The 23577-nt window shown below is 36.3% G+C and overlaps 1 protein-coding gene across 4 annotated transcripts in view; it reads left to right on the top strand.

Annotated features, from left to right (window-relative positions):
* Window positions 1-23577, top strand: part of TENM1 (teneurin transmembrane protein 1) — a 619648-nt gene that overhangs the window by 420972 nt on the left and 175099 nt on the right. For all 4 annotated transcript variants that reach the window (XM_079909820.1, XM_079909818.1, XM_079909817.1 and 1 more), the window contains 3 exons: window positions 14988-15173; window positions 16744-16767; window positions 18612-18758. In XM_079909820.1, the coding sequence (XP_079765946.1) occupies window positions 14988-15173; window positions 16744-16767; window positions 18612-18758 (357 nt within the window). The remainder of the gene's footprint in view (window positions 1-14987; window positions 15174-16743; window positions 16768-18611; window positions 18759-23577) is intronic.

Genomic DNA, 23577 nt, shown 5'->3' with positions numbered 1-23577 from the left:
TGCAAATAGGTAGCAACGATGGTAAGAAAGTCTAAGCACAAAACTATGGATAGACTGACACAAACTTTTCCACAGCTGAACAATCAGTTCAGAGCACAGGGCCTGCTACAAATCATATGTTTGGAGTTTCCAAAGTTAATATTTTCTCCTTAAGGGTAATGGTATTACCCTGACAATCTGGTACCTGATTGGGTCAAGTGAAAAGCAGTTGTGAGACAAGTGTCTAGATATCAACATTCTTTGTCAGTTGGGGATATTATTGGATAGACGAGTATGTTGGGTTCGTAATCAAAGGATTGAGACAGTTTTGCATCTGTATCTATGAATAAGTAGAAATTCACCTCAGCCTCAGTGTTTCCAGCTTCTGATCACTGAGTTAAACAAAATATGATCTCTAGAGTTATGGGAGAATATTTCATTTGGCCGAAAAGCAAACAGGATTTATTCCAAAGGAAAGAGTCTAGCTACTGAAAAAAGCCAGTTGAGTATTTTATTGAATTCAAAAGTTGTAAGCCAGGCATGATTTTTTCTGTCTTGTCAGGTTTTTCACGTTTACCAAAGAGCAGTTCACCAGTTTATAAAGGAAATCCAAAGCCATGTCATAACCATACTCCATGAAACATTAAGCTGAAAGTCAATTCAACTTTTGATCTTCACATACTAGATTCCTTCAGATTTAGTTCTTATCCGAGAATTTGAGACTCATCTCAGGAGTTTTATAGGATGGAGTGTGGTGGTGTTGTTACTGCTGCTTCTATGTTGCTATTTGTACAGAAAGAGCTAGCTGACATGTATCATTTGTAGTCTCTTCAATCAAATTGTTGTTCAAATGTAAGACAGTGTTCAGATTACTAAAATATATTGAAGCTCATTGTAATGTTGGGGCTGAAAGACAAGTGTTATGCTTATGTCATAGGTTTCTGTGTTAAAATGAGAGATACACTATTACACCTGAAACACAGAAAATGTGATACATGGCCCACAGTAAAACCAAATCTTTGTCATAGCAACGTACTGATAAAGATCGGGTGGAGGTGGTATTGAATTTAACTCTGTGCAATAAAATAGATAATATTTTCCCTATTGCTTTTCAGAGAAACAGGGACCCAAAAAGTGTGCGTGTATGCATGTCTATGTGCGAACCTGCATGTGTACGAGCCTGAACATGTGTTCTACAAAGTTAACAGTTATTTATAATAGTCCCACTCTCAAGTAGAATGTCTGCCACTGAGGAATGCAAGGACCTGTAGTAGTAAAATAAAAACGATTCAAATATTTGAAAAATAATACCAAGTACACAAACCTTTATTCTTAATAATATTTATTATTCTTGGTTGATTCATTGCTTGATTTTAGTGAAGAGCCTGGGATACACTGTAAAAACTTTTCCAGTCCTTAACCTGCTTGACTTGGTACTGCTCACACTTATCAAATCAACTTACTTTTTTTCCTTACTCTTATTTCCCATATTAATCACATAAAACAATGAGAAAATCTCATAGTTTCCCCAATAAAAATTGTATGATAGTCTATCAAAGAGAAGGTCTCTATCTGTTCAGGTTCATTCATTCCCAATTCTTGATTTTCCTTATGCTCCCAGCCTGATTTCCTTTGATCTTTAACTGATTCTAGTAGATGTTGAACAAGTGGACATGTAATACTTCCTTAATTTTCATGAATTTTTACATCAAAGGTGTCCTTTCTTTGTTTAGAATGCCATATTGAATTATTGAAAATGTTACATAAATGTGTATTTTAGAGCCTAACTAATACCCAGATTTAATATTTCAGGGTGCCCAATATTATCATTGTCTAATGTTGGGCACAGCCAAAGTGCTAAGAATAACAGAATTTACTTTACTGGGAACTTTTGTCTAAGAAGTAAACCTAAGAGAAATGGTTCTGAGGGAGGCTCTGAAGGATTTACTGTTTAATCAAATTGTTCTTTGTCAGCATGCAACAAAGAAGTGTTCCAGTTGTATCCTAGTTCAGTTTATACAAGTGTTGTTCATTGTTGACATGCATAAAGAAACTTATTAAAAATGAAATGTCTCAATAGAACTTTAAAGTGTCTGCCTATATTTTTCATGTTCTTTTCCAATACATTTGCACAAAAGAATGTTTATATTTTAGCATTCTTTTGTCATATTTTGTAGCCTGTAATGTTAATGTATTTTCAACCAGATAGAAAATATTACACATGGAATAGAACTATTCATAAGACAAATATATTAGAGCAAATATCATTTCTAGCATGTTTATAAATTATACAATTGCCAGCATCTGTTTTCTGTTAGTCCTCCCACGCCCACCCCACTGCTAATCATGAAAGATTGGGATTGAAAAACATCTTAGATGAGTCCAGAAACTTCATTTGGAAATGGAGGCAATTGCAGGAATGTTGATGCAGTTCAAAGTGAGGAATGCTTCTTGTTGAAGATCTGCTTCTCCATGTGTAGTAATTTATTTCTTAGAGGATTCCCTTACTCATGCAGATATCACTTCCCGCCTGGATCCTTGCAGTGCTGAAACTGTCAATCAGATTAGTAGTTGTGGCTTATGTCTGTGGGGGGTTTCGTGTTGAGGTTAAGTCACATCTCCACTTATTTATTCAACAGAGTGGTCCCTAAAGACAGTTGTTTCTTTTTCTTGCACTGTTTACAACATTTTATTAAAGTACAAAATTGTTGGAATTAACCTAAATAGAAAAACATAGTAAATATTGACAAAAACACTGACAACACCACTCAGGTCACACACGTGTAACAAATACAGGAAGGTTTTAAAAAGATTACAAGTTGAAAATTATGGAGATTTCCCCAAATGGATAGAATAGCTCACTGCTGAGTATGGCATCAATATAATATGTAAGGTCTTTGAGAGAATGCTGTCCCCGACTCTTCTGCAATCTAGTGCCTCCTAGAAATTTGTTCTTTGGGAGATTCAGACTCAGAGGCAGCCAGAACAGACAAGTCGTTTCTTTTTTTTTTTTTTTTTTTTTTTTTGTGGCCCCGTCCTGCAGCATGCAGTATCTTAGTTCCCCGACCAGGGATCGAACCCTTGCCCCCTGCATCGGGAGTAAGGAGTTTTACCCACAGGACCACCAGGAAAGTCCTAAGACAGTCATTTCTTATCTATTCTTTATTTCTTTTCTTTTGGATATTATTACTAAATATTCCAAACACATAAAACAATATAATGCACAACTGTAAACCCACAACTTAGCTTTAAAAAGTAACAAATACAAATAACTCCCTGTGTATCCTTTTGTGCTTCCAGTCCCCTCCCTTCCCTGCAGTGGAAGCCACTACCCTAAATTTAATCATTCTTGTACATATTTTTAGGCTTTTACAAATATGTATATACCCATAAAACTATATTGTTCTGCGTATGTTTAAATTTCATATGAATAACTTGCTTCCTTCCATTATTATGTTTTTAAGGTTTATCCGTTTTGAGGCATGTACCTCTACTTTATTCAACTTAACTTCTGTATATTTTTGCATTGTATGACTACACCAAAATTTATATATCCATTTTCCTATTGATGTACATTTAGGCTGGACACACATACACACATCAATGAATATACTTCAAAATGTTCTTAGTCTTTTCTGTTTCATACGGATTTTAGGATCAGGTTTTCAAGCTCTATGAAAACGGTTGTTGAATTTACAGAACTAGTAGAGGAAAATTGACATCTTAATGATATTGAGGTGTGTGAGCCATGAACACAGTATATCTCCCCATTGATTGAGTCTTGGTATGTGTTCTTCAGAAAGTTTTAAATTCTTATATAAAAGAATGTTGAACTTTTTTTGCTAGATTTGTTATTATTATGAATGAGATCTTTTTAAAAAAAATTACATGTTCTAATTGGCTGTTCCTGATATATAGGCAGGCTGTTGATTTTTTTCTGTTGATCTTGTTTACAATAACTTTGCTATCCTCTCTTCCTGTTTCCATAGTTTACCTGTATATTCAATTTTGTGTCTTCCTTTCCAGACATTAAACATTTTATATTTTTGGTTGCCTTATTGTGCTAGCTAAGTTCTCCAGTACCACATTGAATTCGAAGCAGCAGTTAATTGTAGTACTTCTGACTTTAAGGGAATTCTATTATTTTATTACTACATTTGACGCTTACTTTAGGATTTTGGTAAATCACCTTTATTATATTCAGTAAATTCCCTTCTAGTCCTATTTTGCTAAGAGATTACATCATAAATAGGAGTTATTTTATAAATATATAATATATAATCTTTCCGTATATAAGATATTTTTTCTTTAATACATTATGAAATGAGATTAAAGTGAAACAGATTAATTCAATGATGAATTGCATTAATAGATTTTCAAAAGTTAAACCATCCTAGCATTCATGCCTACTTGGTTGTAATTTTCTATGTGTGTGTGTGTGTGTGTGCACGTGTGTGTGTGCGCGTGTGTGTGCATTGCTGGTTTGATTTTCAGATCTTTTATTGGAGATTTTTGCAGCCATGTTTATAAGTGAGATAGGCCTACAAAAAAGTCCCTTCTTCTTTACTTACCTTATTTTAGAACTAGATTATAGTAGTCTCATAAAATGATTCAGGAAGTCTTTTCTCTTTTTGTGTTCTCTGGTGTGACTTAAAATAGAGATTATCTATCTGTCGCTTAGAAGTTTGGCTAAATACACCTGTAAAACCATCTGGGCCATTTTCAATGTCTTTAAGGTGTATTCAGGCTTTCTGTTTCTTCTCAAATTCATTTTTTTTTCTTGAAAAATAATTTACTTCATCTAAGGTTTCAAACTTACTGGCATAAAGTTGTTCATAGCACTCTCTAATTTATTTTTATATTTTAATCTTTAATGCTTACTTGTTCATTTCCTTTCTTTATTTCTTGTTCTACTTTGTCAAAGCTTTCTCTATTTTATTATTCATGTCAAAGACACAGATTTTGGTTTAGTTCATCTTCTCTATTGTTTCTTTGTTTCTCATTTCATTAACTTTAGCTCTTTTGTTGTTTCCTCCCTTCTACTTATATGTAGTCTTTTTTCTAACTCCTTGGGTTGGATGCTTTCTTCATTAATTTTCAGTTGTTCTTCTTTTCTACTAAATGTATGAAAGGCTGTACATTTCCTCTAAGTTACTGTCTAAGCTGTATCCCACAGGTTTTTATAAATAGTATTTTCATTGTTATTCAGTTCCTAATTTCCAATATAATTTTTATGTGATTCATAAATTATTTTAAAGTGTATTTTTAAGGAACACTTTTCTGCATTTTTTCTTTTGCTTTTTGTTTATTGATTTCTAATTTTAGTGCATTTTGCTGAAACAGCATGATCTATGTGGTGTCGAATCTTTGTCATTTGTTGAGCCTTGCTTTGTGAACTAATAATTGTCAGTTTTGTGGGTATTCTGTGTGTTCTTGAAAAGAATATGTATTGTATAGTCATACGTTTGGGGTTCTATATATGTCCATTAAAGTTGTTAATTGTACTATTCAAATTTTCTACATCCACTAATTTTTTATCTTCTTATTCCTGAAGTTGAAATTTTCAATTTGTCTTAATATAAGTATGTCGAGTTTTGCTTTATATATCTTGAAGCTGTATTTTCTTACAGGATCAGGATTGTTACATCTTCCTGGTGAATTAATCCTTTTATCATTACATAATGATTCTATCCATAATAATATTTTATACCTTGAAATCTATTTCATCTGATAATATTATAACTATATCAAGTTTCTCTTGGTACTTTACTACAGTGCCTTTTTTCCCTTTTTGCTAACTTTTCTGTATTAGTGTGTTTCAGCACATCTCTTATTAACAGAAGGAACATAACTAGATTTTCTTCTTCACTCAGTTCCAGAGTCTCACTCTTAAATTGCAAGTTCAATTTGTTTTTATTTACTAGTATTACTGACATGTTTGGAGTTATATCCTATAATCTTCTTTTGTGTCTCCTATTTACATCATTTATTTTTTCACTGACTTTTACCCTTTTTCTGCCTTTGCTCTGATTGACTGGGTTATCTTCATTCTTATTTCTCTTTTTCTGGTTAGGAAGTTATATATTTTGTTTATTTTCTTTTGGTCATTATCTTTATTTTTTTTTAAGGGAGGTTTAATTTTTTTAATTAATTAATTTATTTGGCTGCATTGGGTCTTAGATGCGGCACACAGGAGCTTCGTTTTGGCATGTGGGATCTTTTGTTGCGGCGCGCAGGCTCTTCATTGCAGTGTGTGGGCTTCTCTCTAGTTGTGGCGTGTGGCCTCCAGAGCATGCGGGCTCTCTAGTTGTGGCGCGTGGGCTCAGTAGTTGCAGCATGTGACTTAGTTGCCCCGTGGCATGTGGGATCTTAGTTCCCTGACCAGGGATCGAACCCACATCCCATGCACTGGAAGGCGGATTCTTAATCACTGGACCACTAGGGAAGTCCATGGTCATTATCTTTAATTTCTTAACATTTCATTAAAATATAACACACACACAGAGAAAAGGACAAAAGTCCTAACTGTACAGTACAGTGAACTATCCAAGTAAGAAACACCTGGTAACCACTGTGAATATACTCTACCACTGATATAGCATGCTTTTTCGCTATCTTTTTTTTTTTTTTTTTTTTTTTTTTTGCGGTACGCGGGCCTCTCACTGCTGTGGCCTCACCCCTTGCAGAGCACAGGCTCCGGACGCTCAGGCTCAGCGGCCATGGCTCACGGGCCCAGCCGCTCCGCGGCATGTGGGATCTTCCCGGGCCGGGGCACGAACCCGTGTCCCCCGCATTGGCAGGCGGACTCTCAACCACTGCGCCACCAGGGAAGCCCTCTCTATCTTTTGATTAAAAGAAATTCTTAATTTTGATACAGTCCAATTTATTGTCTTTTACCTTTATGGTTAGCATTTTTGTGTACAGTTAAAAAAAATTTTTTTGTACCCTAAGATCATGAAATTGTTTTCTTATGTTGTTCTAGAAGCTTTATCAGTTTATGTTTAGTACATTCTATCTGGATTTGATTTTGTATATGTGCTGAGGTAAAGATGAATTTTTTCTTAATGGATATTCAGTTTCCCAGAACCATTTAATATAAAACAGTAGTCATTTCCCACTTGCCTACAGTACCACCTTTACCATAAATCAAGTATCCTTATATGTATGGATCTGTTTTAGGACTCTATTTACTCTCAGTGGTCTATTTGCCATTGTACCAAAGCCCACTGTCTAAATTAACATAGCTTTATAATAAGTCTTGCTATCAGCTAGAGTACGTCGTCTCACTTTATTCTGCTTCTTTCTTTGGCTGATCAAAATTCACATAAATGTACAAACACACACACACAACTTCCAAGATATTGATTGGGGTTGCATTGAATCTGCAGAAGAATTTGGGGTAAATTGGCATCTTTAATTTTGAATTTTTCAATTCACAAATATGTTATAGCTTTCCATTTATCCAGGTCTTCTCTAGTTTCTCTCATAAAGTTCTATAGTTTTCCAGTATAGATCGTGCAAATATTTTGTTAAAATTATTACTAGGTATATGATATTGTGATGCTGTTGTTAATGGTATTTTAAAATTTTCTCATTGTTTGCTGTTCATATATAGAAATAACTTTTTTATCTATATTAACCATGTATCTAGAGATCTTGCTAAATTCACATATTAATTCTAATAATTTATCTATACAGATTCTTTTTGTAGTTTGTACATGCACAATCATACTATCCGTGAATAATGATTTTCTTAACTTTTTTTAACATCTTTATTGGCGTATAATTGCTTTACAATGTTGTGTTAGTTTCTGCTGTATAACAAAGTGAATCAGCTATGCGTATACATATATCTTCATATCCCCTCCCTCTTGCGTCTCCCTCCCAACCTCCCTATCCCACCCCTCTAGGTGGTCACCGAGCACCGAGCTGATCTCCCTGTGCTCTGTGGCTGCTTCCCACTAGCTATCTATTTTACATGTGGTAATGTATGTATGTCAGTGCCACTCTCTCACTTCGTCCCAGCTTACCCTTCCCCCTCCCCGTGTCCTCAAGTCCATTCTCTACGTCTGCGTCTTTATTCCTGTCCTGCCCCTAGGTTCTTCAGAACGTTTTTGTTTTTTTTTGATTCCATATATATGTGTTAGCATACAGTATTTGTTTTTCTCTTTCAGACGTACTTCACTCTGTATGACAGAGTCTAGGTCTATCCACCTCACTACAAATAACTCAATTTCATTTCTTCTTATGGCTGAGTAACATTCCATTGTATATATGTGCCACATCTTCTTTATCCATTCATCTGTTGATGGACACTTAGGTTGCTTCCATGTCCTGGCTATTGTAAATAGTGCTGCAATGAACATTGTGGTATATGACTCTTTTTGAATTATGGTTTTCTCAGGGTATGTGCCCAGTAGTGGGATTGAAAGGATGCTCAACATCTCTAGTCATTAGAGAAATGCAAATCAAAGCTACAATGAAGTATCATCTCACACTGGTCAGAATGGCCATCATCAAAAAATCCACTAATTGGCTTCCCTGGTGGCACAGTGGTTAAGAATCCACCTGCCAGAGCAGGGGACATGGGTTCAAGCCCTGGTCCAGGAAGATCCCACATGCCACAGAGCAACTAAGCCTGTGGACCACAACTACTGAGCCTGTGCTCTAGAGCCCGTGAGCCACAACTACTGAGCCCGCATGCCACAACTACTGAAGCCCGCGCACCTAGAGCCCGTGCTCTGCAACAAGAGAAGCCACTGCAGTGAGAAGCCCGTGCACCACAACAAAGAGTAGCCCCCACTTACCACAACTAGAGAAAGCCCGCGAGCAGCAACAAAGACCCAACGCAGCCAAAAATAGATAAATAAAATAAATATATATATTTTTAAATCCACTAACAATAAATGCTGGACAGGATGTGGAGAAAAGGGAACCCTCTTGCACTGTTGGTGGGAATATAAATTGATACAGCCACTATGGAGAACAGTATGGAGGTTCCTTAAAAAACTAAAAATAGAACTACCATATGATTATTTTATTTATTGCTTTTCAATTTTTATACTTTTTTTTCTTTTTCTTGCATTATTGCACTGGCTAGGACCTCTAGAATTATGTTGTATAGCAGTGATGATCATAGGCATCTTTTCTCAGTCTCAGTAGTAGAAGAAAAGAATTCAACATCTCAGTACTAAATAATGTTTGCTGTGGGGGGGTTTTGCAGCTAATCTTTATCAGTTAAAGTTCCTTTTGGTCTTAATTTGCTATAAGTTTTTATCACAAATGAATGTTTAGTATTTTATCAAATACTCATTATATATCTGTGGAGATGATCATATGAGTTTTCTCTTTTATTCCATATATATGATGAATTACAATGATTGATTTTCAAGTTTTAATACAATCTTGCATTTCTAGAATAAGCACAAATTGGTCATTATACAATTTCTTGTTGTGTAATACCAGTTTTACTGTGTTAATATTTTGTTTAGAGTTTTTGCATCCATACTTATGAGTGAGATTGGCCTGTATTTTTTCTTAAAATATACTTGTCAGAATTTTACATCAAGGTTATGTTGGACTCATAAAGCATATTTGTGAAGTGTTTTCTCTTTTTCTATTCTTTGGAAAAGTTTACTCAAGATTGGCAATTTTTTCTTCCTTAAAAGTTTGGTATATTTACAAATGAAGTCATCTGAGACTGTAATTGTTTGTGGGCGAGGGAATATTTTTCATTGTTTATTAAGGTTTTTTATAGAAACTATTCAGTTTCCTGTTTTTCTTGTGTTTATTATTGTAAGCTGTATTTTTGTAGGGATTTTTCCATTCCACTGAAAGTTTTAAATGTATTGACAAAAAGTTGTTTGTGATATCCTCTTATGATGTTTTATGTCTGAAGGATCTGCAACAATGTCATCTTTTTCATTCCCGATATTAGTCATTTGGGTCTTCTGTAGTTTCATCTTGGTCAGTCCCCATCAGGGATTTATCAGTTTTATTAGTCTATGCAAATCATCAGGTATTGGCTTTGTTGATCCTTTCTATCATATGTTTGTTCTTATTTAATTAATCTCAGCTCTTATTATTTTCTTCCTTATACCTCTTGGAGTTTACTTTGCTCTTCTTTTCCTAATTTTTTAAAATTGGATGCTTGGGTCATTGTTCTCCAGGTGGTTTTCCGTTCTACCTTATAAATTTTCCTATACATAGGGACTGAGTTATATTACACAAAATTTGATATGTGGTACCTTCATTTTCATTCATTTCAAAATATTTTCTGGGCTTCCCTGGTGGCGCAGTGGTTGAGAGTCCGCCTGCCAATGCAGGGGACACGGGTTCGTGCCCCGGTGCAGGAAGATCCCACATGCCGTGGAGCGGCTGGGCCCATGAGCCATGGCCACTGAGCCTGCGTGTCCAGAGCCTGTGCTCCGCAACGGGAGAGGCCACAGCAGTGAGAGGCCCGCATACCGCAAAAAAAAAAAAAAAAAAAATATTTTCCTATTTCCATGATGATTTCTTCTCTGTTCTGTAGTTCATTCAGAAGTCTATTTCTTAATTTCCAAATTATATGGATTTTATAATTATCTTTTGTTGCTGAGTTCAAGTTTAATTCCATAGTAGGTAGAAAACATGCTATATATAATTTCAATACTTAGAAATACGTTGAGACTTGCTTTATAGCCTAGCATGTGGTCAATATTTGTAAATGTTCTTTGTGCACTTGGAATTTCTGTGTATGTTGTAGTTATTTAATGCAGTGTTCTGTATGTATCAATTGGATCAAATTTGTTAATCATGTTGGTCAAATATTCCATATTCTTTCTAAGTCGTCTGCTTGTTCTGTCAGTTAGTTAACGAGAAAGGGGGTCATAAAAGTCTCTGACTATAATTGTGAATCTGCCTTTTTCTCTTTTTTGTTCCTTCAGTTTTGCTTCAATATTTGGCTTGGTGTTTTCTTCAGTATTGGAAATTTCCTAGCCATTATCCAGTCAAGTATTTTTTCTGTCCCCATGAGACTGACAAAAGCTTTACCCAACCTTTGAAACTTCCAGCTGCATCTACCAGAATTGACAGACACTTCTAGAAAAGAAGCATCCAAAAATATCAGACACCTCTCTGGGTTTTCATTTTCTCCTAGCTTTATAATAAGCAAATATAATTGCTGGAACTTGGCCCAGCAATTCTTTACCCTTTTGTGAATTCTAGTAGTAATATCCAACAAATTTTAGAATATATTTTGTCTAGATTTTCTAGTTCTCATCAGAAGAGAATAGTAAAAATTATTTAGGTCACAATCACTAGAAACAGAGCTCCACCTTTACATTTTTATATGCATACTTGACAAAGTATCTCTTACCTAACTCCTGAAAAATACAAGGCTTTAGAAATATTGAACACAGGGTACTCCATTGCACATATTATAATAAGGTAATATTTTATTTCACTACTGTCTTCTAACCCCCCAATTGTTATTGTTGTTGATGTTGTTGTTGTTACTATTATATAGTCAGTGCTTCTTTGCCATCTCTCTGAGCTAGTGGATAGTTTATTAGTCCCCATCTCATTGAGATTGCAGCTTTTCAGGGGTTGTCCTTGCTTTCTGCAGGTGTTTCCGTCCAACTCTCCATCTTAAATGGGCCAAAGACCTCATCTCTTTTCCCTTTGTGGACACAGATACCCAATCCCCTGGTCATTACTGGGTATAATAACCCCTCTATGCTGCCAGAGGGTTGACTTATATGCTTACGTCTTTGACTGTTAGCATCCTCTTTGCTTCCAGTGTTTGAGAATTTCTCTTTCTTGTGAACTAAGACATGCAATTTTAAAAATTATTACGTTATATTCACCATTTCTAAGGGTTTATATCAAGGTGGTTTAAAGATAGCCTAGTCTGCCATTTTGCCAATACTGTTCATCTAGTTCTGAACAGTGAATGAATACTAGATGAATACTATTTCATCTAGTCCTACTACTTTTCAGGAAATCATCAGAATGATGTACTCCTATGTCTAAAATTTATAGTTGTATAAAGCAATATATGCAAAATGTTTGCCTCTCATTGTTTCAGTCAGCTCTGGCTTGATTGGCTTTGACCACTTAGCTTTCTAATCTTAGAAATGCCCTTTCAGTTCAGCTTTTAGTGTCTTGAGGGAGGCCATTAAGGGGAGCAGAATTACAATAGCAAATTCGCTATAAGAAGTGAATTTCAAAATCCAGATTATCAATCATAGATTCAAAATCAAGATATAGAGTGTTGGTGCTAATTCAAGATTAACCTACTTGAGCTACCATTTATTAGGCTAAGTCCCCCCTTTTTGGTATTGTCTGGGTCCTAGACTTTTCTCACAACCTGGTGATCCCACACACAGTTTTCTATTCACTCTTCCACCCAGTGCAGTCTGGCTTTACAACTACCACTTTATCAATACAGCTCTTCCTGAAGTTACCAACAATTTCCATGTGGTAAATCCAATGGGTACTTCTCTGCCCATGTCTCACTTGACCTCTGAGCAATATTTTTTACGTAACTGAAACCATTAGGTGGCACTTCAGGGGCTCCGAGGAGCTCCAGTTCTTTATGTCTCAACGCAGAAGGAATTCAGCAAGAGGCAAAGTGATAGATAAGAAGTGATTTACTAGAATAGGACACTTGTGAGGCTTACAAGCAGGTGGACGAGAGGGTGCCGCACCCCAAGAACTTAGTGGGCTACAGTTTTATGATCAAAGGAAAAGTGGGGAGGGGGAGAAAACCACCTTCTTCCTCATTCTTGAATAGACATCAAAATTCCATCGTCATCTGTTCCTCCTCCACGTCGGGTGGGAGAGTTTTCTTGTCCCTACATGGTCAAGCTGGGACTGTCATGGTGCAATGGAAATGAGCAAAAAGGCAATAACATATACTAAAATATGTTAAATCATTTCAGGTTTTAGTATAATGTCACCTTTTCCTTATATTTTTGTTTTTAGTGCGTGCAGAGGAGCGTGTCCTAGTAATCATTAACTTACTGAGCTCACTGGGAAGGATGTGGGTCTCATGCCACCATTGTTTTATTGTTTGGGGGCATGTCTCATGTTTCTGTTACCTGGTTTTGTTGCTAAGCAAGCCTGCTTGGTTTTGTGGTTAAGCAAACCTGCTTTCTTGAGTGATCATTAACTTACAGGGGTCTCCTATACTTTTTTCTTTACTTATAATCCCCTAGTGGGATTAACTGTTTAATCACCTACTTTGGCCCTTTACTCTGTCCCTGTGATGACTACCCCCTTCTTCTTGAAAAAGTGTCCTCTTTTGGCTTTAGCTGTACCACAATCTATAAGATTTCCTCCTATCACTCACTGCCCTCTCCTTCCCAGTCTCCTTTGATGGTTCCTCTTCTTCTACCTTATCTTTAAATCACAGAACACCTCAGGGCTCATTCCTTAGGGGATATCATCTGGTCTCAAACTTAGATGCTAAATACCACCTATATGCTAATGGTTGCCAATTTCATATCTCTAACCCTGGCCTGTCAAATTCATATATCTTAGTGCTTAATTGACATCTTCATTTGGCTATCTATACGTTATCTCAATGTTAATCTGTTTGATCTCCCATCTTATTCTTCCTTTATCCTTTTCCATTTTGTTAGTGGCAGCATTATTCACCCATTTGTTTAAGCCAAAACTTTTATTTTTCCCTCTCCTTCATTTCCTATATCCTCTCTTAAGCAATTCATATTGGTTCTACCTCCAAAATATACCTCAAACTGCCCAATGACCCTGTCAGGTGTAAATATTATTACTTTCATTGTGTAGTTACACAAGCAGAGATTAAGAAAGCATGTTAGTAATTTGCCTAAGGATACGCAGCTTTTATGCAGAGGAATTCTTATTCCAAACCGTTTACTCTTTCTGTGAAATCTTGACCCTCAAAGAATACTTGTGAATGAATTAGTGAATATATTGATCCAGATAGTAATAAAATTCATAATCATGGCTTTATCAGAAGAATATTCTCACCTACTGAAAAATTAACTCTGCTACCTATAGTGTAGAACCTTTGTTACATATGAAGAGCTTTGTTACATGTAATATAGGGTAATACTTATATCATCATATGTCAATATCTATCAATATATAAAACCAGTTTCAGAATTTAAGACTATGAAAGATAGACAACTTGGCTTCCAGCACACCCTCTTTTTCATTCAAGGATATGTGGCCAATTGTACCCAAAACCTATTGCATTCTTTCGATAGGCTTTTATCTCCCTTCTGCTCCTCCAGCAAGGGAATTTTATGAAGAAACAAGCTAGCCAAACTTTTATTTTGGTTTTCTACTGTCATGATTTTATTAATATTCAGTGTTTCTCAAAAAAAAAAGTCAGGGATACAGAAGAGAGAAACTGGGCAGAGCTAATAATACACCTTGATTATATTGGCTAAATATTGAATGGCATTTTGAGATAAGAAGACTGTGTATTTTAATCAACCAGGAGTCATTTTAAATCCTTAAAATAAATGCAAATATTGTTAGTATGATCAGAGAAAGCAGTTGATTACTGTCACTGGCAGCTTTACCTCTTGTATATTATGAATTTTATTAGAAAGTTATCATCTTTCTGATTGTAAAACCCGAATGAAATTAGGGCACTGTGTGTTTTCCCCAGTGATTTCTTGTAGCATCACAAAATCCCTACAACATTACCTGTAATCTTAATGAATGTTTAGTGAAAACCACTTGACATTTGTTTGGCACTGACTTCATTTCTAAGCCTTGAGTGCTGTTATCATTTTGTGGACTGCTCAAAAGCAATATGATTTAGAGTTTATTTTATACATTGAGATATAACTACCTTTTTTAACAGAGTTCCTTGTACATTCACTCAAATGCTAGAGGGCTTTGTGCCATTTTGATTATATATTTTAAATACAGGTATAGACTGAGATTTTGATAATTCTAATGTGTTTTTGAAAAAGTAGGCTCTGGTTGTAATAAAATATGTAAATACATCTTCTTTGAATTCCCCACAGAGCTCTGTACCATGGAGTGTGGTAGCCATGGAGTCTGCTCAAGGGGAATTTGCCAATGCGAAGAAGGTTGGGTAGGACCAACATGTGAAGAACGCTCCTGTCATTCTCATTGTGCTGAGCATGGCCAATGCAAAGATGGAAAATGTGAGTGTAGCCCTGGATGGGAGGGCGACCACTGTACAATCGGTAAGTACCACCATACTTTGAACAAAGTAAATTGGATGAATTGAAGAAGTAAAGCAGTCTAGCAAGTCAATCACCAACCTGTTTGTAGAATTTGAGATGGGAAGAGGGAAGAAGTAGGAGGGCTGGCCATAAGTTTGAAAGTTTCCTTAACTGGGAGGTTTCCTGTTTTGTTGATAATATTTTACTTATTTCTGTGTCTTTTCCTTTCTCATTACTTCATTATTCTTTATATTTTCTGCTTTCAAGTGCTTTGAGTTACTCAAATGAAAGATGATACATTAGAATATAGTGTCATTAGTTAATAAGAAAAGTGCTTTTGTTGTAAAGTTAACATTCACTGGCCATTTTTCCTTTTGAAAAGTATAGGTTGTTTTGGTTGAAAGCACTTAGAGGCAGTTTCATTAAATGGGACTACTTTATCAGGGGCCATTCAGTATCATTAAGGGCTGTCTTTAATGTGTATAAGGAAGATACTCCTGACCTGCTATCAATAGAACATCTGTGTTGAATTGTTTATTGGGTAGTATAGAGAGTTCGTACCGAGGCATCCACCCTCTCTCGTCCCTTGTCACCAATTTCACTAATTTTCAGGCTGCTTCCTGGGAGAACACCTGTGGGTGTGAGAAAGTCTATGTAATAATTAATCTATCACGTGGTCTTCACACCATAAAAAACACTAATAATAGTGAAAGTTTCATTTATAAAATACTTTTTTCTGAGAAAAATATCAAAGCCCTTGACACACACATGTATCTGCCACCAAGGTTCCCTGCATATACAGAGGGACAAGTATGTTTACCACTGTTCAGCTAAGGAAAGTGGGTAACAGAGTGTTCCAGTGTCATTCTATGAGCACACAGAGAATTCATACAGTGCAAAAGCAAGCGTGGGCCTCTGGGTACACAGTTCATTGTTTATGGGCTTTTTTTCCCCTCTAGACTGTACTACAGCTTTCATTTTTAGGTGATTTTTGTTATAATGGTTGGAACCTGCCAAAGTAATGTATAGTATATATAATATATATAACATAATTTTAATAAACTGCATTACTACTCAACTACAGTCAGTCTTGTTCTGTGACTGTGGAAAATACTTAAGATTCATTAAAAAGGTGGTGAGGGGTGAGATTCAGATGCAGCTTAAGTAATTACATTCCTGCACTAGAGTAAGTTTATTGCCTTCACATAGGAGGATTTAAATATTGTCATGATTACCAAAGGTGGTTACTCCAGAACTCCCTTCTAAAGATATTACTAATAAGAAGTTCAAGCTAGCACTCCTTCATGAGTTATTACTGAAATGTAAAAATGCAGTTCTTATACTTTTAATGAAATATGACACTTTTTTAGGAAGCCTAATAGAGTTTCTTACAGAAAAGCCATTAATATCTTTCCCACAGAAAATATTATTCACAAACCACACAGGCCAGTGTACTAACTTTTGAGCTGCAGGCATTTCAGAATTCACAGTTTGCTGTTCTCCCAGGCAACAGATGGTAAACCATTAGTACTTGTTGTATAGCTTTGGTCTCCCAGAAATTCATTCAATCACTCTTTTCCCCCCTTTTTAGCTCACTACTTAGATGCTGTCCGAGGTAAGCCCATTCTCTCTAGTTTTATAACAGAAAAATACTTTAAACTGAAAATATGCATGTGGGAAAGGAAGTGTTGGTGGGGTTTGGGTGTTGTTTGTTGTTGTTGTTTTTAATGTTGGCAGTCTTACTTAAGTGCAATATTGTCAGGTTCATGCTGTAATAGACTTAAAAGTAATTTGCTTTCCCAATATCAAAGATTGATTTTTTGCCGTAGAGTTTAATAGACTGATAAGCAGTTTTAAGAATTATTTTTCTTTGTCTTGATGTCGAGGGGTGTGTGTGTGTGTGTCTGTTTATATGACAGAGAGGTAATTATTAAATAAACTAGGTTTAGGTAGACAGCTGAACTTTCTCTCTAACATAACAATATAGCTTTAAGTCCGTGTAGAGTATCCCTACAATGGCAGAAGAATTATTCCCCTGTTAGTACCTCATCATCCATCCCCACCAGGGATCTGCATTCGATAGAGACTGCAAGGGTTTTTCTGTCAGATTTCCTGGTGCCTTTCATTACCTCAGCCTCAGAAGGTTGAAAATGTCATACTCAAATTATCCCTAATTTCTCTTTATCCACTGTATGTGCATGAGAATGGAACTAGATAAATTTCTTTCTTAATCTTATACATGTGCGTGAGGAATATATATATAATCTTTTCATATTTTCTAACAGCCATCTGTCATTTTATTTTAAAGTCTTTTCTTCCTCTGGTCTGTTGAGAGTTGCTAGGAAAACCATTTGCAAGAAACACTGGATTACTTCTACAGATTTTTTTAAAAGTTCTTTTGCTTTTTATACTTCTGGAATTTTCTTTCAAAGACAGAAAATGGAAAGAATATTGATTGGACTCTCTCCTGTAAAATCCAGATCTGGTCCTGTGTTGCTACTGGGGAAATTTCCAGAAGCTATGTGCCATTATTGCTCTCTCTGTTCATCTGCCCACTGAGCACTTGGGACATGCAGAGTTGCCCTTTGGAATAGCCTATCTCTGAACCACTGGTAGAAAGAGTAGGTCATCCCTGAGAAATTAAAAGTCTAAATAGAGACCGTCGTTAGTGTTTGTGGTTAGGGTTATCAATGGATAGAAGTCATTTAAGCATTATAATTTCCTCTTGACTATATTTATCCAATTATTCTCTAGAATTCTGAAAGTCTAAATTTGGTGTGCATTAATTCCATAAACATTTGTTGAGCACTTACTACAGGTATACTATTATGCTAGTTTCTGAGAGAGATACCAGATAAGTAAAAAAATCAATCCTTAGCTTTCAGATCAATAATAATCCTGAAGAGAAGAGCTGAATAGGTGTAAAGCAACTGCAGCACATTTCTAAGGCACCATGTGGGCAATTAATGGTCTGAACTGTATACCAACATACCTAAGTCCTGAAGCAACATATCACAAGGGAAAAATCAGCACAGAGTAGCAGTTGTTAGGAGAAGTATCTCTTCATAGAAACTGCTGTCTTTTCCCAACTTTTTGGTCATAACTAGATACAATATCATCCATCCAGTTTTGATTGAGATGAGGAGATACCTTTTTCGAAAAGAAACAAAAAACATGTCTTGTCCCCATCATAGTTTTTATCCTGTCTGAATCAGAGGTTGGGAATTGGGGTTAGCATTAATAACGTTTAATTGGCTCTCTAAGGAAAAGCACAGCAGAGTAAGGGATAACAAGTTCCCTGGGAAGGTGGTATAAGCAAGCAAGCTCCTCTTCCATTTATTCAACACCTCATCTGAATGGAGCCCAGATGATTCGATTTTTCCCTCTAGGCAGATACATCATTGTTGGCCAAACCCATTCTGATGTCTCTGAATTTGTTACTCTCTGCTGTCTTTTCAGATGGCTGCCCAGGGCTCTGCTTTGGAAATGGGCGATGTACCCTGGATCAAAATGGTTGGCACTGTGTGTGTCAGGTGGGTTGGAGTGGGACAGGCTGCAATGTTGTCATGGAAATGCTTTGTGGAGATAACTTGGACAATGATGGAGGTGAGTCATTTATTAAATGTTCATAAAAGAAAGGAATAGCCCAGCCTCTAGCACAGTGATGACCAATCTGGCCAAGAGTGAAAATTAGGAATCCTTATAAAGTCACACTATTTTGTAAATCTCAATTTATTGAATATTTACAGTAACCAGGCAATACTCCAAACTCTTTCCATGTATTATATCTCATTTAATTCTCACAATAACGTTATCAGGTATAGGTACTATTTTCCTTGTTTACAAATGGGAAAACTAATACTTGGAGTGGGGATGGTAAGTGACTTTTCCAGGATCACACAGCTAGAAAGTAACAGAACCAAGGTTCCAATTCAGGGCTATATGACTTCAGTTTCTGTTTTCTTAATTGTTACAACCATGCTGCCTCCCATATCTGTGGCATTTATTCTACTAAATTAAATCAGCGTACCACTGTCTAAACTGTCAGATGCTAGTGTAGCTTGCACTATACACATCATGAGGTAGTTTTCTTTGTTCTTAGTTATTTAGAGCTCCCTCTTGTGTCTTTACCTTTTAGTACCACTTTACATCTTTCAAAGGACACAGCATCATGACAATTCACAGTAGAGTATTTTACATTTAATTCAAGAGCCGCACATGTTTTAGAAAGCCGTATGTGGCTCCAAGGCCTCCGGGTATCCACTTCTGTTTTAATCAAGCAAACAAAGGCATCTAATACATTGTACAGTCAGGCCTCAAAACAGCCAAATCACCTCTGAGTGAGCCTAAAACAACAAATCCTCACTTTCCTCTTACTTTCTACTCAATAAAACATGAAATTGACAAAAAAATTTATTTCTAATTTCTGTATATTGACTTAAAATGAAGTAGGTTGTTAAATTTGACTCCTCAAGGTTTCTATTTGTGCTTAGACAATTATATACCTTGTCATTTGAATCCAAATGGGGCTTAAAACAATAAGGTAGCAGTCATCGTTTAAGCACCAAATTAGGTGTAAAAGTGTCCTCTGTTATTGTTCTGGCTAACAGTTTACCTTTAAAAGTTATAAGACCTTATGAATTTTAAGTAGAAGCAACTTTCTGATTAAGAGCACAGGGCCTTGAAGTTAGAATTTCTGGGGTCAAATATTAGCTCTGCTATGTACTTCTGGCTGTAGGGTTTGGGAAAAGTTTCTTGCTATCTCTGTGCTTCAATTTCCTTATCTTCAAAATGGGGCTGATAATAATAATAACTGTCTAATAGGGTTGTTATAAGAATTAAACAAGATAATTCATGTGCACTACTTAAAGGGTGATAAACTACACCAATCAACGCACACGTGCACACAAACACACACACAAACACACACACACACTAAATTTAGGGTAACAGACCATTTTCTGAAGAGACTGTTTACTTCCTATCTAATTTGAAATTTTTGTTGGGGAGGCCAGAGTGAGATTTTCAATTAAATGGTACACTAATCAACCATTTACTTGACTTCTGTGGTCCGCCAAGACTCATTTTCTTTTTTTGTTTTTTTCAAGACTCGTCTTCTACACCCATCATTCTCAGTTCATCATTTAAGTCCCAACTCAAGCCATATTTCCCATGATACCTCTGACATCCACCACCCCAGCCTACCATGGTGTTTATCATATGCACCATACAATCAAGCACTAAATTATATCCTGTCTATATTGTTTCCTTGTTACATGTTAAGTATGACTCAGAGTCCATAGTTTGATGCCCAATATAATTACTAATAATATTAGCTCACTTGTATTCAGGGTTTACTATGTACAAGGCACTGTGCTGAGTCCTTTATGTGAATAATTTCACTTAATCCTCATGAGGTAGAAACTACTATTAACACTACTTTACAAATTAGGAAACGGAGGCACTGAGAAGTTAAATAAATTGCTCAAGATCATATAGAAAGTAGACGATAGAGCCAGGGTGTAAACCTAGGTGGTCTGCTTCATTCCAAAACAGATCGGAGGCAGTAATGGAGATTTCTCAATTGATATATTGATTAAAATGTTATGCTCAGAAAATACATTAACAACCTATGCAAGTATAATTTCTTTCTTTCCTTCTCTATTTATTTGTTTTTGGCTGTGTTGGGTCTTTGTTGCTGCACGCGGGCTTTCTCTAGTTGCGGTGAGCAGGGGCTACTCTTTGTTGCAGAGCATGGGCTCTAGGCACGCGGGCTTCAGTAGTTGTGGCTCATGGGCTCTAGAGCACAGGCTCAGTAGTTGTGGCGCACGGGCTTGGTTGCTCCATGGTATGTGGGATCTTCCTGCACCAGGGCTCGAACCTGTGTCCCCTGCATTGGCAGGCAGAATCTTAACCACTGCACCACCAGGGAAGTCCCAAGTATAATTTCTGACTCAGGGTTGAGCTAAAATAAGTTTCCTGCTTAATAAAGTACAGCTTGATAAAAATAATTGAATAATTATCAAGCATTTTCTGTGGCGTCAAGGTCACCTCAAGGGAGCCAAAAATGTTTAAGGAATGGATCAATTAAATATTAATGAAATAATGGATTATCAATTTTCAATATCTGTGGCATATATAGATACAAAAGGTATAGAAGATGTTGCTGAATGTGTATTGACCTATGAACATTCCTTTAAAATTGTGTATCTACGTGGGAATCAAAGACGCTGATGTGAGTTTAGTGTATTTTTATGATTGTCTCTTTAGGGAGTAGCAGGGGGAGGCTCCTTGAGATATTCAATTACCATTTTTTCATTTGGTAGTATTAAGATGATACTGATGACAAATAAATATTTAGTTCTACTTTGCGATGGAAAGATGGATTAAATAACCTCTGAAAGCCTCATGACTAAGATTTTGGACAATAAATCCATTTTTATACTGTTTAAGTAACATCCCTAAGAATATATTAAATGCCCTGCATTTGGTGGTCTCAGCTTTCCAGCTATCCAGAATGGCTGGATTCATTTCCAGCCATCCAGAATGATTGTATATGGCTAATGATTAATATTTGCATACTTGTTTGTGCATGTATGTGTGTGAGTTTTAATTAAATCAGAAAGTGCCAATTGAACCTTTTGGGGGAAAAAAAAGTGGTCCTAATTTTTTTTTTTTTTTTTTTTTTATCTGTCCATTGGTGAAAGTGGGGTGTTAAAGTCCCCTACTATGAATGTGTTACTGTCGATTTCCCCTTTTATGGTTGTCAGTATTTGCCTTATGTATTGAGGTGCACCTATGTTGGGTGCATAAATATTTACAATTGTTATATCTTCCTCTTGGATCGATCCCTTGATCATTATGTAGTGTCCTTCTTTGTCTCTTCTAATAGTCTTTGTTTTAAAGTCTATTTTGTCTGATATGAGAATTGCTACTCCAGCTTTCTTTTGGTTTCCATTTGCATGAAATACCTTTTTCCATCCCCTTACTTTCAGTCTGTATGTGTCTCTAGGTCTGAAGTGGGTCTCTTGTAGACAGCAAATATATGGGTCTTGTTTTTGTATCCATTCAGCCAATCTGTGTCTTTTGGTGGGAGCATTTAGTCCATTTACATTTAAGGTAATTATCGATATGTGTGTTCCTATTCCCATTTTCTTAATTGTTTTGGGTTCGTTATTGTAGGTCCTTTCCTTCTTTTGTGTTTCTTGCCTAGAGAAGTTCCTTTAGCAGTTGTTGTAGAGCTGGTTTGGTGGTGCTGAACTCTCTCAGCTTTTGCTTGTCTGTAAAGGTTTTAATTTCTCCATCAAATCTGAATGAGATCCTTGCTGGGTAGAGTAATCTTGGTTGCAGGTTTTTCTCCTTCAACACTTTCAATATGTCCTGCCACTCCCTTCTGGCTTGCAGAGTTTCTGCTGAGAGATCAGCTGTTAACCTTATGGGGATTCCCTTGTGTGTTATTTGTTGTTTTTCCCCTGCTGCTTTTAATATGTTTTCTTTGTATTTAATTTTTGACAATTTGATTAATATGTGTCTTGGCGTATTTCTCCTTGGATTTATCCTGTATGGGACTCTCTGTGCTTCCTGGACTTGATTAACGATTTCTTTTCCCATATTAGGGAAGTTTTCAACTATAATCTCTTCAAATATTTTCTCAGTCCCTTTCTTTTTCTCTTCTTCTTCTGGAACCCCTATAATTCGAATGTTGGTGCGTTTAATGTTGTCCCAGAGGTCTCTGAGACTGTCCTCAGTTCTTTTCATTCTTTTTTCTTTATTCTGCTCTGCAGTAGTTATTTCCACTATTTTATCTTCCAGGTCACTTATCCGTTCTTCTGCCTCAGTTATTCTGCTTTTGATCCCATCTAGAGTACTTTTAATTTCATTTATTGTGTTGTTCATCGTTGCTTGTTTCATCTTTAGTTCTTCTAGGTCCTTGTTAACTGATTCTTGCAATTTGTCCATTCTATTGTCCATTCTATCTCCAAGATTTCGGATCAACCTTACTATCATTATTCTGAATTCTTTTTCAGGTAGACTGCCTATTTCCTCTTCATTTGTTAGGTCTGGTGGGTTTTTATCTTGCTCCTTCATCTGCTGTGTGTTTTTCTGTCTTTTCATTTTGCTTATCTTACTGTGTTTGGGGTCTCCTTTTTTGCAGGCTGAAGGTTCGTAGTTCCTGTTGTTTTTTGTGTCTGTCCCCAGTGGCTAAGGTTGGTTCAGTGGGTTGTGTAGGCTTCCTGGTGGAGGGTACTAGTGCCTGTGTTCTGGTGTATGAGGCTGGATCTTGTCTTTCTGGTGGGCAGGTCCACGTCTGGTGGTGTGTTTTGGGGTGTCTGTAGACTTACTATGATTTTGGGCAGCCTCTCTGCTAATGGGTGGGGTTGTGTTCCTGTCTTGCTAGTTGTTTGGCATAGGATGTCCAGCACTG

Source organism: Stenella coeruleoalba (assembly GCF_951394435.1).
Source record: "Stenella coeruleoalba genome assembly, chromosome: X".
NCBI classification, from domain to species: Eukaryota; Metazoa; Chordata; class Mammalia; order Artiodactyla; family Delphinidae; genus Stenella; species Stenella coeruleoalba.
The sequence above is the reverse complement of the archived record's forward strand: the minus strand, read 5'-3'. Positions and strand labels throughout refer to the sequence as shown.